The 14,239-nt window shown below is 44.2% G+C and overlaps 1 protein-coding gene across 1 annotated transcript; it reads right to left on the bottom strand.

Moving 5' to 3' along the window:
• Positions 1–11,366: 11,366 nt before the first annotated feature.
• On the bottom strand, positions 11,367–13,909 carry LOC149840116 (protein IQ-DOMAIN 18-like). The gene is made up of 5 exons (XM_090004345.1): positions 13,790–13,909; positions 13,421–13,687; positions 13,055–13,300; positions 12,593–12,730; positions 11,367–12,164 (listed from the first exon to the last, which is right to left on the bottom strand). Exons 1-5 carry the CDS (start codon positions 13,907–13,909, stop codon positions 11,367–11,369), a joined length of 1,569 nt encoding a protein of 522 aa, XP_089860471.1.
• Positions 13,910–14,239: the final 330 nt, after the last annotated feature.

Genomic DNA, 14,239 nt, shown 5'->3' with positions numbered 1-14,239 from the left:
TTGATTATTTGCATCGCTGTAATCAGTGATGGCAAACAATCGCTGTATTTGTCTTCGCCAATACTTTGTGCGCTATTCTTTCGAGGACCGACACCCGTAGTATCTAAGGGAGGATTTGCTTACTATGTTATTTTTTTTATGATTATTCAAAATTTTGTTGGATATACTTCCTTAAACATAAGCATGAAGTCTTTGCATCGTTTAAGACATATCATATGATGATTAAAAATCAATTTAATGATAATTTAAAAATCTTTAGAGTTGATTCCGGAGGAGAGTATCTTTCAAATGATTTTAAAAACTATCTTGAAAACCATAGAATAGTTCATCATAGATCTTGTCCAAAAACACCACAACAAAACAGTCTAGCTGAAAGAAAACATAGGTATATTATTGAAACAACTAGAACTTTACTCATTTCTCAAAACATTCCAAAAAGTTTTTGGGCCGAGGCGGCTCTTACATCCGTTTATCTTATAAATCACTTTTCTTCAAAAAATCTAAACAAAACTTCAGCTTTTAAAATTTTATACCAAAAGGAACCCGACTAAAATAGGTTAAGAATCTTTGGATGTAAATGTTTTGTCCTTACCGACAAAAATGACAAACTCTCACCAAAAGTCATTCCTTATGCATTTCTTGGATATTCTGAAACTCAAAAAAGATTTAGATGCTATGATGTTAAGAACGACAAACTATATGTTTCTAGGAATGTGACTTTCTTAGGAAACGTTAGTGGTTTTGAGAAGGATGAATCCCATAAAGAGAATATGGATTACTCTTTCTTGTTTAAGTTACTATCTAGAAATGATGATATTTTTAGTGATGATGAACTCAATTAGTTTAGTAAAAAAGAAAATATAGATGAAGACAACCATCCTTCTTATCAACCTACTAATCCTCCCATAGAGGAAAGTTTATTTATTACCGAGACTCAAAGTCGGAAAGATGTAATAATAAAGAATTAAACAGTAAAAGAATTTCACGTTACCGCAACTCATTATACAATTACAACAAATGTATAGTGTGATAAAAATGAAAATCTAGGATTTATTCTGAGTCACTGGACGAATCTGATGAAATTTCATAGACTTGTCTCTCACTTTTTATTGGTGGACCGTCTATCCTGGGTGGCCTCCTCGTTGCGAAACCTTGCCTAAGAAGACTGGTCATCATGTCCACCACTGCATTCAATTGGGTCCCCATAGTGCTTACTTTTGTCCTTAATTTCTTATTCTCCCTCTCAATAAGTTCGAACCTTGCGGCAGAGACAGTCTTCTCTTTTGGAGCAAGAGTTCGGTCTTCCTCGTGATTTGTTACTGATGGACTAGTCGTATTAACCAGATCGAGGTGACGTTTTGGTTGTAGAGGCTGGGCTACAACATGAGAAGGGACAGTTGGGAGGCATGGGTTGACAATTTTCTCAATCTTCCGATTTCGCCGCATTGGTTCCCAATAACTTTCAAAATAGAAGGGATCAAATTGTCGTCCTTCATGATCATACGGTACGGCAGGGAAACCACCTGAGTTCCAATTAAATAATTCGTCCCTGTACCAATCACTCCAATTCACGTGCCTGCCCCCACCATTATTCATCTTCATTCTCACCTCCAAAGGCTTATTTGGGATAGACTGTCCCAAGCCAGATTGTAGGAGAACTCGACTACCTTTCTGCATCTCGGCTTCAAAATTGCAGAATAGCCACAAATCGCGGTAAGACAATCTAGCAGCCTCCGCAACAACGTCTTCATCATCGTCCTCCCCATCTCCATAAGGTCTCCACAAAACCTGTACATTGGTAATTCTTTTTAATAACGAATGACAAATATATTAAAATTTATTTACGCATGATATGGCAACAACGATATGCACTACAGAAGACAATCCTGCAACGATGTATACTTAAGAATGCTGAACATTACAACGACTTATAATACTCAATGGTAAATGCTGACGCGATTGTAAACAATTTTAGAACGTTTACCTCGTTTAATTGCAGCCCATCTAAAATGGACTTAGCATTATAAACTGCGACGTTTATTCTGGCCCAGCGACCGATCTTTGGAAAACCACAAATCGGAGGGCCACACCGTGGACACAATGGGATAATATGTTCCAACGCCCAGGCCTAACAAAAAAAATATTATTAGCAACGCCACAGACTGCAATGAGATTTGTCTACAAATACTAAGTATGTAATCAACAAATACCTGAACAAATGGCCAAAATCCGCCAACTATTTTCGTACCATTACTCGCACTGTGGAGTTGACTGTACAGGTGTGCGAGCATAGCGGCACCCCAGGCATAGTTGTCGACTTCGTCTAAGTCTGCCAGGTACTGCAGCCACATGGAACTTATTCTCGAACCAGAACAATCGGAAAATAATGTAAGAGCAAAAAAATATAGAAGGAAGCCGCGCAACTCTTGGTCAGCTGTTTCAGATGCACAAGTAGCGGAGTGACCTTCCCATTTATTACGAAAAACTGAGACCTTCATTGATGTGGAATTGCTTCCACCAGAAATACATTGACTCCATTCGTCCATCGACATTCCTAGAAGGGCAGTGCAGTTTTCCCTTGCGTTATAGTTTGAATGCCGTAATAGGACAGCACTGCCATCGCACTTAAGGCCAGTGATCCTCGCCACATCTTCTAGAGTCATGGTGATCTCAAAAGAATCAAACTGAAATGTGTTAGTCTTATCATTCCACTTATTTACCAGGTGAGTCATGGTATTCCAGCAAGTTTCAAAATATTGCTGGTCCAAAAGGCCACCGAAGTGCATATTTCGTAGTCGGTCCTTCTGATATGCACTCAGTTGACCATACCAAGACAGAACTACAGGCCATTGACAGCGACCTCCGAGCTTTTCACCTGGTGCTCTACTTCTCCTGTGACCTCCCTGTAACACAAAATAACATATTATTCCTACAAATTATAAATTACTTCCATTTGTACTTATAAATACTATTCTACTAACCGCTATAAATAATATCGGTTGCAGACATACTATCGCAGTAATCGCTATAAATATCAATACCTAACACAGTAATCGCTATACCAAAATCGCTAAACATATTATTAAATCTTCGCAGACAGGACATATATATTTACCTTGGTCGCTATTTTCTGTTGTTCTTGCTCCAACCTGGGACTTTCTGGTGGGTCCAATGCCTCGAACTGCCTTTCAATCTCCATCTCTACCGGCTCCACCGTCGCCTTCCTTTCTCTCGCCTTCCTTTTCTCATCCTCCTTCTGCTTACTTTCTCTGTCCCTATTCTTCTCCTCCTCCTTCTGCTTCCTTTCTCTCTCCTTTTCCGCCTGCTCCTTCTGATTCCTTTCTCTCTCGCGTTTATCCTCCTCCTTCTCCTTCCTTTCTCTCTCCCTTTTCTCCTTCTCCTCCTTCTCCTTCCTTTCTCTCTCCCTTTTCTCCTCCTCCTCCTTCTGCTTCCTTTCTCTCTGCCTTTTCTCCTCCTCCTTCTCCTTCCTTTCTCTCTCCCTTTTTTCCTCCTCCTCCTTCTGCTTCCTTTCTCTCTGCCTTTTCTCCTCCTCCTTCTCCTTCCTTTCTCTCTCCTTTTTCTCCTCCTCCTCCTTCTGCTTCCTTTCTCTCTGCCTTTTCTCCTCCTCCTTCTCCTTCCTTTCTCTCTCCCTTTTCTCCTCCTGCATCCTTTCTCTCTCCTTTTTCGCATCCTCCTCCTTCTCCTGCCTTTCTCTCTCTTTTATCTCCTCCTCCTTCTGCTTTCTTTGTCTCTCCCTTTTCGCCTCTTCCTCCTGCTTCTTCCTTTCCCTTTCCTTTTCTTCCTCCTCCTTCTCCTTCAGTCGCCTTTCTTTCTCCTCGATTTCTTATTTCCTTCTTTGCAGCAGTTCTTCCACCTGCTTCTTCCTTTCCCTTTCCTTTTCTTCCTCCTTCTCCTTCCGCCGCCTTTCTTTCTCTTGCAGTTGTTGTTTCCTTCTTTCCTGCAATTCTTCCTCCTGCTTCTTCCTTTCTCTTTCCTTCTCTACCTCCTCCTCCTTCTCCTTCCGTTGCCTTTCCTTCTTTTCCTCATTCTCCTTCTGCTGCCTTTGCATTTCCTTAGCTTCCTCGCACTCCAACTCCCTCCTTCGCCTTTCCTTTTCTTCCTCAAACTGAGAAATATTCTGTTCCTTCTCTTCCTCCTCCTTATTCATTTGCCTTCGCCTCTCCTCCGCCTCCTTGTGTCGCATTGCTCTACTCTCCAAGTTTCTCCTATGAGCCTCCGCCATCATATTGCTAACATCCCTTTCCCACTCATCCGCCTTCTTCTTCCTCTTTTCCATCTGCTGTGCGTTAATCCTCCGCCTTCTATTTATATTCTCATCAATATTTCTGGCCTTTGCCTTCTCTTCGTCATCCTTGTTCTGCATCTTTCGTTCTTCAGAGTTCTTCCTTTGGTCCGCAGCCTCGATATCTGATAGATAATCCTCCGCAAAATACGATTCCAAGGCTTTTTCCCTGTCTTCATCGTTCTCAATCTTAAGTATATTTTGGTATCTTTCAAAAACTTTGGATAGATGGGACTGGCGGATCACTTCTCTAATAGACAACCCATAGAACGACGGGGTATCTCTAATCTGATGAGACGCAGACATTGCTAACCTGCACAACACAATACACGATCATCATCATTAGAAATCATCGGAATATTTGGGTTCATAATACAAATCCTTGTATAAGAACCAATTTTCAGATTGAAGAAAGAAAACTTACACGAAACTCACCGAAACGATGGGAATTTGAATATTCCAACTGTAGAGTAAGCAACAGTAACAACTAATACGCAACAGAAGGTGGCAACGATGCTGCGACTGCGCGTAAGACAGAAACAGATGCTCTGGTAAAAATGAAAGGATGCTCTGGCAACTCGAGATGAAAGCAAAGAATCTCCGGTAGAGTGCTTAGAGCGAGAAAGGATTTTTTTGAACTATTTGTATCATACAACATAACGCTTGCTACATACGCAAACTCTGCGGAACGTTTTCCCGCGATATCGATGGAGGGCAGTTTTGTCATTTTCACGAACCGACGATTCAGTTTTCTAGAAGGAGGGCATTTATGTCCGTCCGAGGAAGAGGAACCGACGATTCAGTTTTCTAGAAGGAGGGCATTTATTTCTGTAAATTTTCAGCGATATCTATTGTCATTTCATTCCCCATTTTAACTTCAACGATACATTACAACCACCTGCGGAACGTTTTCCCGCGATATCGATGGAGGGCAGTTTTGTCATTTTCACGAACCGACGATTCAGTTTTCTAGAAGGAGGGCATTTATGTCCGTCCGAGGAAGAGGAACCGACGATTCAGTTTTCTAGAAGGAGGGCATTTATTTCTGTAAATTTTCAGCGATATCTATTGTCATTTCATTCTCCATTTTAACTTCAACGATACATTACAACCACCTGCGAAACATTTTCCCGCGATATCGATGGAGGGTAGTTTTGTCTTTTTCACGAACCGACGATTCAGTTTTCTAGAATGAGGGCATTTATGTCCGTCCGAGGAAGAGGAAGCGAATGGCGGTAAAGGTTACTTAAGTCTTTGCTGCGGCACCAAATTACGATGCAATATGATGGCGACCCACATGGGGATACATGCCGGTCTGCATCTTATACGTGGCGCGGTTTGGAACCCCCAAACATGAGATCTCAGTACCGGCTCTGTAAATAATTCCGTAAATCGCTATAGCAATTTGTAGTGTCTTTCGCAAATCGCTATAGCGATTTGTAGTGTTATTCAGTAAGCAAATCGCTGTAAATCCCTACCCGAATTAGGACCAACTTGTCAGTGCCATATCTCCCTAACCGGAGGTCATATTTCAAATCCGTAAAAAGTGGTGTCTTCGTTATTGAGTCTAGTTTATTTCTATAAATTTTCAGCAATTTCTATTGTCAGTTCATTTCCCATTTTAACTTCAATGATACATTACAACCATAATCATCAAAAGAAAGATTGCCCAAGCCTTGCCGGATTCTGCACTGTTGCTTTTGAAATTGTTGGGGTCCTCTCGAGCGAGCTCTCCAAGCAATGGGAGTCCCATCATCGCCAAATCTTCCAAGGTGATCGTCATCTCTCCCCACGGAAACACAAAGGTGTTGGTCTCCCAGCACCATGCTTCAAACAGAGCCCTTATCACGTTGGCCTGACACTTTATGTTCCCTAAGGATGCCTTCAAAGCCCCGTAGATCCCAACCTTGTTCCAACCTCCTCCGAACTTGGGTTCCAGTCGCCGGAACCAGTCGGATAGCCCAGGCAGTGGCCTCATTGCACCTTCTAACCTGTAATTTCCAGACCAATCTGCCCTGCCGGACTTGATTTCGGCTTCGAGGGGTGGCATTTCCATTGACGTCTCAAACGCCGCAACCTCCTCTTCTTCTTCCACCTCTCCAACGGTTGGCTGCAACAGTTGGGCTTCACCCTTCCAAACAGTTATGCTCAGAGCAACATGTCAACGTCCCACTGATAGGCAAAACAACATTTCAAAGGTTATTTATCATAATGTCAGCTTTAGTTGAATCTGTTTTGATTGCAATGTTTGAAGCATCTCTTTCTTGCTTTGATTGTTTGTGTTTGTTGCTTGCTGCTTAAGTGCTTCTCAGTAAGCAGAATCTGGCCCTCATGCTCATCTCGATTGGATTACTGAGATTCCACCAGTAAGATTCGTAGTCCTTCTTGCTGCTAACTCTTTACATTTGCAGGTTGTTTCTTCAAATGATTATAATAATGACAAATATGCGAAGGAGTTCAGTATCAGTGTTTCTAATGCGCTTGCTACTTGTCCTGCTCGAGTTTTGCCAACTCCTCGTGTGAGTTGATCATATGTAATTTATTGTTTTGTTCATTATTCTGATCAACTCACACGAAGAGTTGGCAAAACCCGAGCAGGACAAGTAGCAAGCGCATTAGAAACACTGATACTGAACTCCTTCGCATATTTGTCATTATTATAATCATTTAAAGAAACAACCTGCAAATGTAAAGAGTTAGCAACAAGAAGGACTACGGATCTTACTGGTGGAATCTCACTAATCCAATCGAGATGAGCATGAGGGCTAGATTCTGCTTACTGAGAATCACTTAAGCAGCAAGCAACAAACACAAACAATCAAAGCAAGAAAGCGATGGTTGATGAGCCCGAATGGGTAGCATCCTGTGAGGGCAAAGGGCCATGAACACGCTGGGAGGAGCCCTCAGACCCCCCTTCTGTAAGGGTAAAAGCTCTAAATCAGACTCAATAACTCTTCAAGTTGAATGATGCTACCCACACTGAGAGGAGCCCCCAGACCCTCCTCCTGTAAGGGTAAAAACTCTGAATCAGGCTCCACAACAGTAAATGTGCAGGTCAATCGGTGCTTGATGGAGCAATGTAAGATCTTCTGTTGGATGTGCATAGAAGCAGAAATAGAAGGGAGAGAGAGTGTGAAAGGGTTGATGTCCAGGGGAGATATCTTTCTCGGATAATCCTGTAATGCAGAGACTGGGTCTTAAATAATCATCTTCGGGGCACTTAAGTCTTTACAACCACTCCTTTTCAAGAACCGTCATTTTTTTTTGCACCAATGGAGGAGAGGGTACTTAAGTCTTTGCAATCGCATCAAACTCCAACGCTATAGCGATTTGTAGTGTTATTCAGTAAGCAAATCGCTGTACCTAACCGGAGGTCATATTCCAAATCCGTAAAAAGTGGTGTCTTCGTTATTGAGTCTAGTTTATTTTTGTAAATTTTCAGCGATTTCTATTGTCATTTCATTCCCCATTTTAACTTCAACGATACATTATAACCATAATCATCAAAAGAAAGATTGCCCAAGCTAAGAGTCTTGAGAGAGTAGAGGAGGGCCTCACCACCCACCGAATAACAAAAAATACAACGACTCAACTTCAAGTGCAGTAGGGACCCAGAGTCGAATAAATTTAGAGGCGGCTCATCAGTAAGGACCCACAACAGGCAATGTGCAGGTCAGTCGGTGCTTGATGGAGCAATGTAGGATCTTCTGATGGATGTGCATAAAAGCAGAAATAGACCCAGTCTCTGCACTGGAGGATTATCCGAAAAAGAAATCTCCCCTGGAGGAGGCCATGAACATCAACCCTCTTACTCTCTCTCTCTCCCTTCTATTTCTGCTTCTGTGCACATCCATCAGAAGATCCTACATTGCTCCATCAAGCACCGACTGACCTGCACATTGACTGTTGTGGGTCCTTACTGATGAGCTGCCTCTAAATTTATTCAACTCTGGGTCCCTACTGCACTTGAAGTTGAGTCGTTGTATTATTTGTTATTCGGTGGGTGGTGAGGCCCTCCTCTACTCTCTCAAGACTCTTAGCTTGGGCAATCTTTCTTTTGATGATTGTGGATAATCATCAAAAGAAAGATTGCCCAAGCTAAGAGTCTTGAGAGAGTAGAGGAGGGCATCACCACCCACCGAATAACAAAAAATACAATGACTCAACTTCAAGTGCAGTAAGAACCCAGAGTCAAATAAATTTAGAGGCAGCTCATCAGTAAGGACCCACAACAGTCAATGTGCAGGTCAGTCGGTGCTTGATGGAGCAATGTAGGATCTTCTGATGGATGTGCACAGAAGCAGAAATATAAGGGAGAGAGAGCGAGAGAGGGTTGATGAGCCCCCGGACCCCCCTCCTGTAAGAGCAAAGGCCATGAACACGCTGGGAGGAGCCCTCAGACCCCCCTTCTGTAAGGGTAAAAGCTCTGAATCAGACTCCATAACTCTTCAAGTTGAATGATGCTACCCACACTGGGAGGAGCTCTCAGACTCCCCTTTCTGTAAGGGTAAAAACTCTAAATCAGACTCCACAACTCTTCAAGTTGAATGATGCTACCCACGCTGAGAGGAGCCCCCAGACCCTCCTCCTGTAAGGGTAAAAACTCTGAATCAGGCTCCACAACAGTAAATGTGCAGGTCAGTCGGTGCTTGATGGAGCAATGTATGATCTTCTAATGGATGTGCACAAAAGCAGAAATAGAAGGGAGAGAGAGAGATAGTGAGAGTTGAATGATGCTACCCATGCTGGGATGAGCCCCCAAACCCTCCTCCTGTAAGGGTAAAAACTTTGAATCAGGCTCCACAACATTCAATGTGCAGGTCAGTCGGTGCTTGATGGAGCAATGTATGATTTTCTAATGGATGTGCACAGAAGCAGAAATAAAAGGGAGAGAGAGTGAGTAAGAGGGTTGATGTTCATGGTCTCCTCCAGGGGAGATTTCTTTTTCGGATAATCCTCCAGTGCAAAGACTGGGTCTTAAATAATCATCTTCGGGGCACTTAAGTCTTTATAACCACTCCTTTTCAAGAACCGTCATTTTTTTTTGCACCAATGGAGGAGAGGGTACTTAAGTCTTTGCAATCGCATCAAACTCCAACGCTAATTAATGCTGACAAACATGGGGATACGAGACGCACATACTTACATATGTGGTGCTCTTTGGGACCCCCAATCATGAGATGTAGCTAACTGCCCTGTTCGGGGGGGAACATATAACCTGCTTCGCTTTTATAGGGTCCCCGGGAAAGCCTTTCCCCGTGGGAAAATGTGGGACCCATAGAGCCTGAGAAATAAACGGGTCTTACGGAAATAGAGTCTCGCATCTGTTTTTGGAGAACACACCGGCTTTGCCTTCGGTAAATTTCAAATGCCCACCAAGCTTTTCTATCTTGATTAATATACCTAACATAGTTATCCCATTTCCCAAATGACCCCTCAAGCTTCATCCACCTTTATTCCTACAACATTCTCTGCTACTTTACGCTTAATCTTGGATTAGTGTCCATCATAGATAGCTCTGTCAACGGGTCAGTTTTACCACGATTAATACATGGATTCAGGTATATTTTGTGAAATTTTATAACAGACCCAGAGTTTCGATTAAGATCCACAAATTTTCAATGTAAAACTAATAAAAAATATTATTTTATCGGGTATGGCCCGGGTCTGATTCATGTAGTTCTTATCGGGTTCAGGTATGGTTTCTCTTATGATGGGTCCGATTAGACCCAGGTTCGGATCAGATACCATACCAGAAAATCAGGGCCAGATCTGGTTCCACCTGGGTCCGAACCAAGCCCGACCAGTTGACACCCCTAATCATAGACAGTATATCTTCCCTCCCTCACATGTTCACTATGAGTTTAGTGTTGCACGTACTTCAAATAAAATACAAGATGATTATCGGAGAGCGCAACGAGGCATTTTATTTGCCAATCAACTTTTTCTGTTTGAGATGATGAAAACAAGATAAAGTTTGGTTAAAAGATAACAGTACTGAGAGAAGCTAAAATATGTTTTAATTATTAGTGCATGCGAACTGGTTATTTTCGCACAAAGTTAACCCATGAGGTTATCTGCCTAATCCGAGTTCAAAGTTTGCAGGGTTATGGATCCATGTTTGAATAGTCCCATTGCTTCCTTTTAGGAAGAATCGATGTAATTTAACTTTTTTGACTAATGAACTGGTAAGGATCTGCCCAACCCCAGCTTTCCATCAAACAAAAAAATAGTTCGCATGATATTTGAAAATGGAAGAATTTTTTTGTGCATGGGTATGTTAATGGCACATTGGGCTATCCCTGGTTTCTATTCTCATATCTTGCATAAAATTGTATATTAAACAAAGATTATGCTCAGTGTGTGTTGGCACATATAACCTGCCCCGTCGATAATTCCATACAGCTCTCTTTCTCTCTCTCTCTCTCTCTCTCTCTATATATATATATATATATATATATATATATATATATATATTAACAAAAATTATGCTTAGTTATCCCAACCTCGATACTCCCATACAACTCTCTCTCTCTCTCTCTCCAAAGTCTCTCTCTCTATATATATATATATATTAAACAAAGATTATGCTTAGTTATCCCAACCTCGATACTCCCATACAACTCTCTCTCTCTCTCTCTGTATAACACGTGCTCACCAAACAGTTTTTAACACAGTACAACTCGATACCAACAATGCAAATTTAAGTTCCCCGAGATATTCCCCGCCAACAAAAGCATTTTGAATTCTTAATCCAAAAAACTCGCTGTAAAACCTAAAAGAAAAACGAAACGAAAAAGGAAAACGCTTTGCGGAAAGACTGTCTAATTCAATATTCATTCATTGATGACCATTGACCACCATGAGAGGTTTATACTTCGAGTCTACATACTCCAAGCCAATCATCATCATCACCATTCATCATCGGATTCAAAACAGCGGAAAAGAAACTATGAAAGCCCAGAGGGAATAGTTTTTGAGAGAGTACAAAGGAGTAAGAAACAAAGCAAAGCGAGAAAACAGCAGCAGCAGCAGGAACAGTGGAGAGTAGTTGAGTCGAGTATTACCTCAACCACCTGCTGGCGTCGCCCGCAGTGGAAGGCGACTGCTCCCAGCCGGCGACGCTCTCGGTGCACCACGAGTAGTTGGAGCCCGAGTGGTGCGTCGTCCCCGATCGCGCGGGCGGAGGGACGACGCCCTTGAAACTCGGGCTGCGCAGGCTCTGCGCAGGGTCCGGTGCCGGGTACGAGAGTCGCTTCTTCACGCAGCTCCCTCTATCCCTCTCCCTTTCCCTCTCCCTCTCCCTTTCCGGTGTCCCGGGCCTCTGCCTCGGGGCGCTCTGCGACCTCACCCTTGCTTTCGCCGACTCGGTCGCTGCCATGTAGTTGGGCATCCCACCACCGCCTTCATGTTGGCCGTGCCTGCAGTAGAACCCCAGCGTGCACACCATCGACTGCCGGTCCTCCTCGCGAGCCCGCGAGCACCTCGGGCTCGCCGACCTCACCTGCAGCGCCCGGGCCTTCGCCGGAGACGGCGTCGAAGGCGAGTGGTGGTGGACGGAAGAGTGTGGTGTCCTTTGGTGAAGAGGGGAGGAATGGCCGAGGCCGACGCTGTTTGGTTGGCCGCGTCTGCTCCTCTGCCACGAGTCGTTGATGGAGGAGGAAGAGTACGGCCTGGCGGTGTCGACCTCCACCGTCTTGATGTAGTCCCTGTGGTCGACCGAAGCCCTGCTCCTGCTCTCCCACGGCCTCGTGGCCATCCACCGGTCCAGCCAGTTGGTTGACGAGATCCCCGACGCTCGCTCGTCGTCCGTTTCTTCGATGGTTGAGGGGTTGGAGCTCCTCCCCGACGACCTCCATATCTAAAATATTTAAGTAACGAGGAAATACCCATTATACGAGAGAGAGGGGGACAGAGAGAGGCAATGATGAAACCTATATATGTGAGAGGGAGAGAGAGAGAGAAATGATGAAACCTATGTGAGTTTCGAGTAGAAGGAATGAAAACCGACGAGAGAGAGAGAGGAAATAATGAAACGTAAAGTTACTAGTCTCTCGTCAGCATTAATAATTTGTACAGTACCAGCCACTTTCAGTACGCAGACAACAATCTTCTAATTGAGAGATAGAGACCTCTTGGTTACATAGAATTCATAGAACGACGGATGAAAAGATAACTCTTTACATAGCTAGGGTGAGAGAGAGAGAGAGACCTCTTCGTTATATAGAACGACGGATGAAAAGATCTCTACTTAGCTAGGATGAATATGAGAGAGAGGGGGGGCTATACCTGGTGGGAGAAGGCATAAGCAAGAGCCTTTTCACGTTTGACTGCAGCGTCTTTCCTGCTTTGAAGCTTGGCTTGGATCTCCTCTATGGTATGAGGACGGTCGTCCCAATCATCCGTAAGGCAGCTGCCATCTCTCGACTGCCAACAAACCACACACCAAGAGTTCACACACACAACCATCATCTCAAAACTCAAAAAACAGAACAAAAATACCATACAAAAATTCTTGTAAAATCTAGGATTCCTGAGTAGACCAGCCATGAAATCAACACACTCAATATTCAGGACACTGACGATGCGACCAGGGCAATCATGGTCATTTCTCCCCTACCACCAAGGGCAATCTGGTCATTTAGTGCGTCGTCTGGAGTGGCCCGCCATATAGTGGTCTATAGAGTAAATGCAGGAAAAAGGGGAGAGGAGATGTGGATGGGTCGATGTTGTTGGAGGGGGGCGACATACGATGGATTTTCTTTCGGATGATAATTCCTGGAGGAAGCGTGACTGCCACAAGGCCTTGTTAATGGAGTCTGACGCAGCGGACGATTCCTGTGAGAGCCTTAAACGCTGGTCACGCACCCTCGTCTGCACCCGGACCAGCGCCTGCATGCACCGGAGCGTCATGTTGGCCTGCTTCCTCACGTTGTGCCCTCGAACCAGCGCCTGCAGCTTCACCAGCCCCCTCAGAGCCCTCAGCGCCCTCTTCGCCTGCAACAATAACAAAAAAAGAAAGTGAATAAGGCAGAGACAGAGATAAAGTTCTTTGATCTTTCTTTCTTTTTTTCTTGTTCATTCTGTTTTCTCTCTATATGGATAATTGTTAAGCACCAAGAAGCCTCGAAAGGCCGTCTGGATCTTGATCGCGGCGTATTGCTCCCTGAGCAAGCTCGCGGGTCTGGTGAGGCGCACCACCTCCACTGCCGCCTGCGCCGAAGCCACCGCCGCCTCGGCTGCTGCCGCCGTCGCCACGGCTACGGCCATGGCGTGCCTCTGGTCCGTGATGACCGAAACCGGCTGCGCCTTTATCGAGCTCTGCGCGGCGTCCTGGCTTGATGGTGGTGGCTTCCGAAACAACCATCTTCGCTTCTCCCTCTTCTGCATTACAGAGAAGCAACCAAACATAAAGAAACTTCAGAAATATGAAACTCCAGAGAGAATGCCAAGAGGAACGAAGAAGAAGCCTTGAACTAATATTACCTTCTCTTCTTCCTCTTGCTCGTTCTCATCTCTCCTCCTGCAACTCCTCTTCTCTTCCTTGGATGGAGATCTGAACGCCCTCTTCACTGCAGTCAGCCAAGAGCTCCCCACCTTCCCCATTTCCCCCACACACAAGGAGCCGCTACATCTGTGTCTGATAATCAACGGCCCGCTCTGCGTCCTCTTTGATGCTTGATATAGTCATCCAGTCAGAGACAAATCAATAATGTTGGCAGTCGTAGTTCGGAGGAGAAATTATTGAAAGAAAGAGAGAGAGAGGGGGGGGGGCATCTCGAGAATCTCGAAAGGCGGACACATCCCTCGGCCTTTTGTTTCCGTTGCCACGGGAACATCAAGGCAGAGCCATCGAGTCGGATGCACGTTGTGTCGACAGAGCTCTACAAAATTTTCTCTGTTCTCTCTATCTTTTCTGGTAAAAAAGAAAAGAGT

This window comes from Nuphar pumila, chromosome 4 (assembly GCF_984573655.1).
Source record: "Nuphar pumila chromosome 4, dmNupPumi1.hap1.1, whole genome shotgun sequence".
In the NCBI taxonomy this organism is placed as follows: Eukaryota; Viridiplantae; Streptophyta; class Magnoliopsida; order Nymphaeales; family Nymphaeaceae; genus Nuphar; species Nuphar pumila.
The sequence above is the reverse complement of the archived record's forward strand: the minus strand, read 5'-3'. Positions and strand labels throughout refer to the sequence as shown.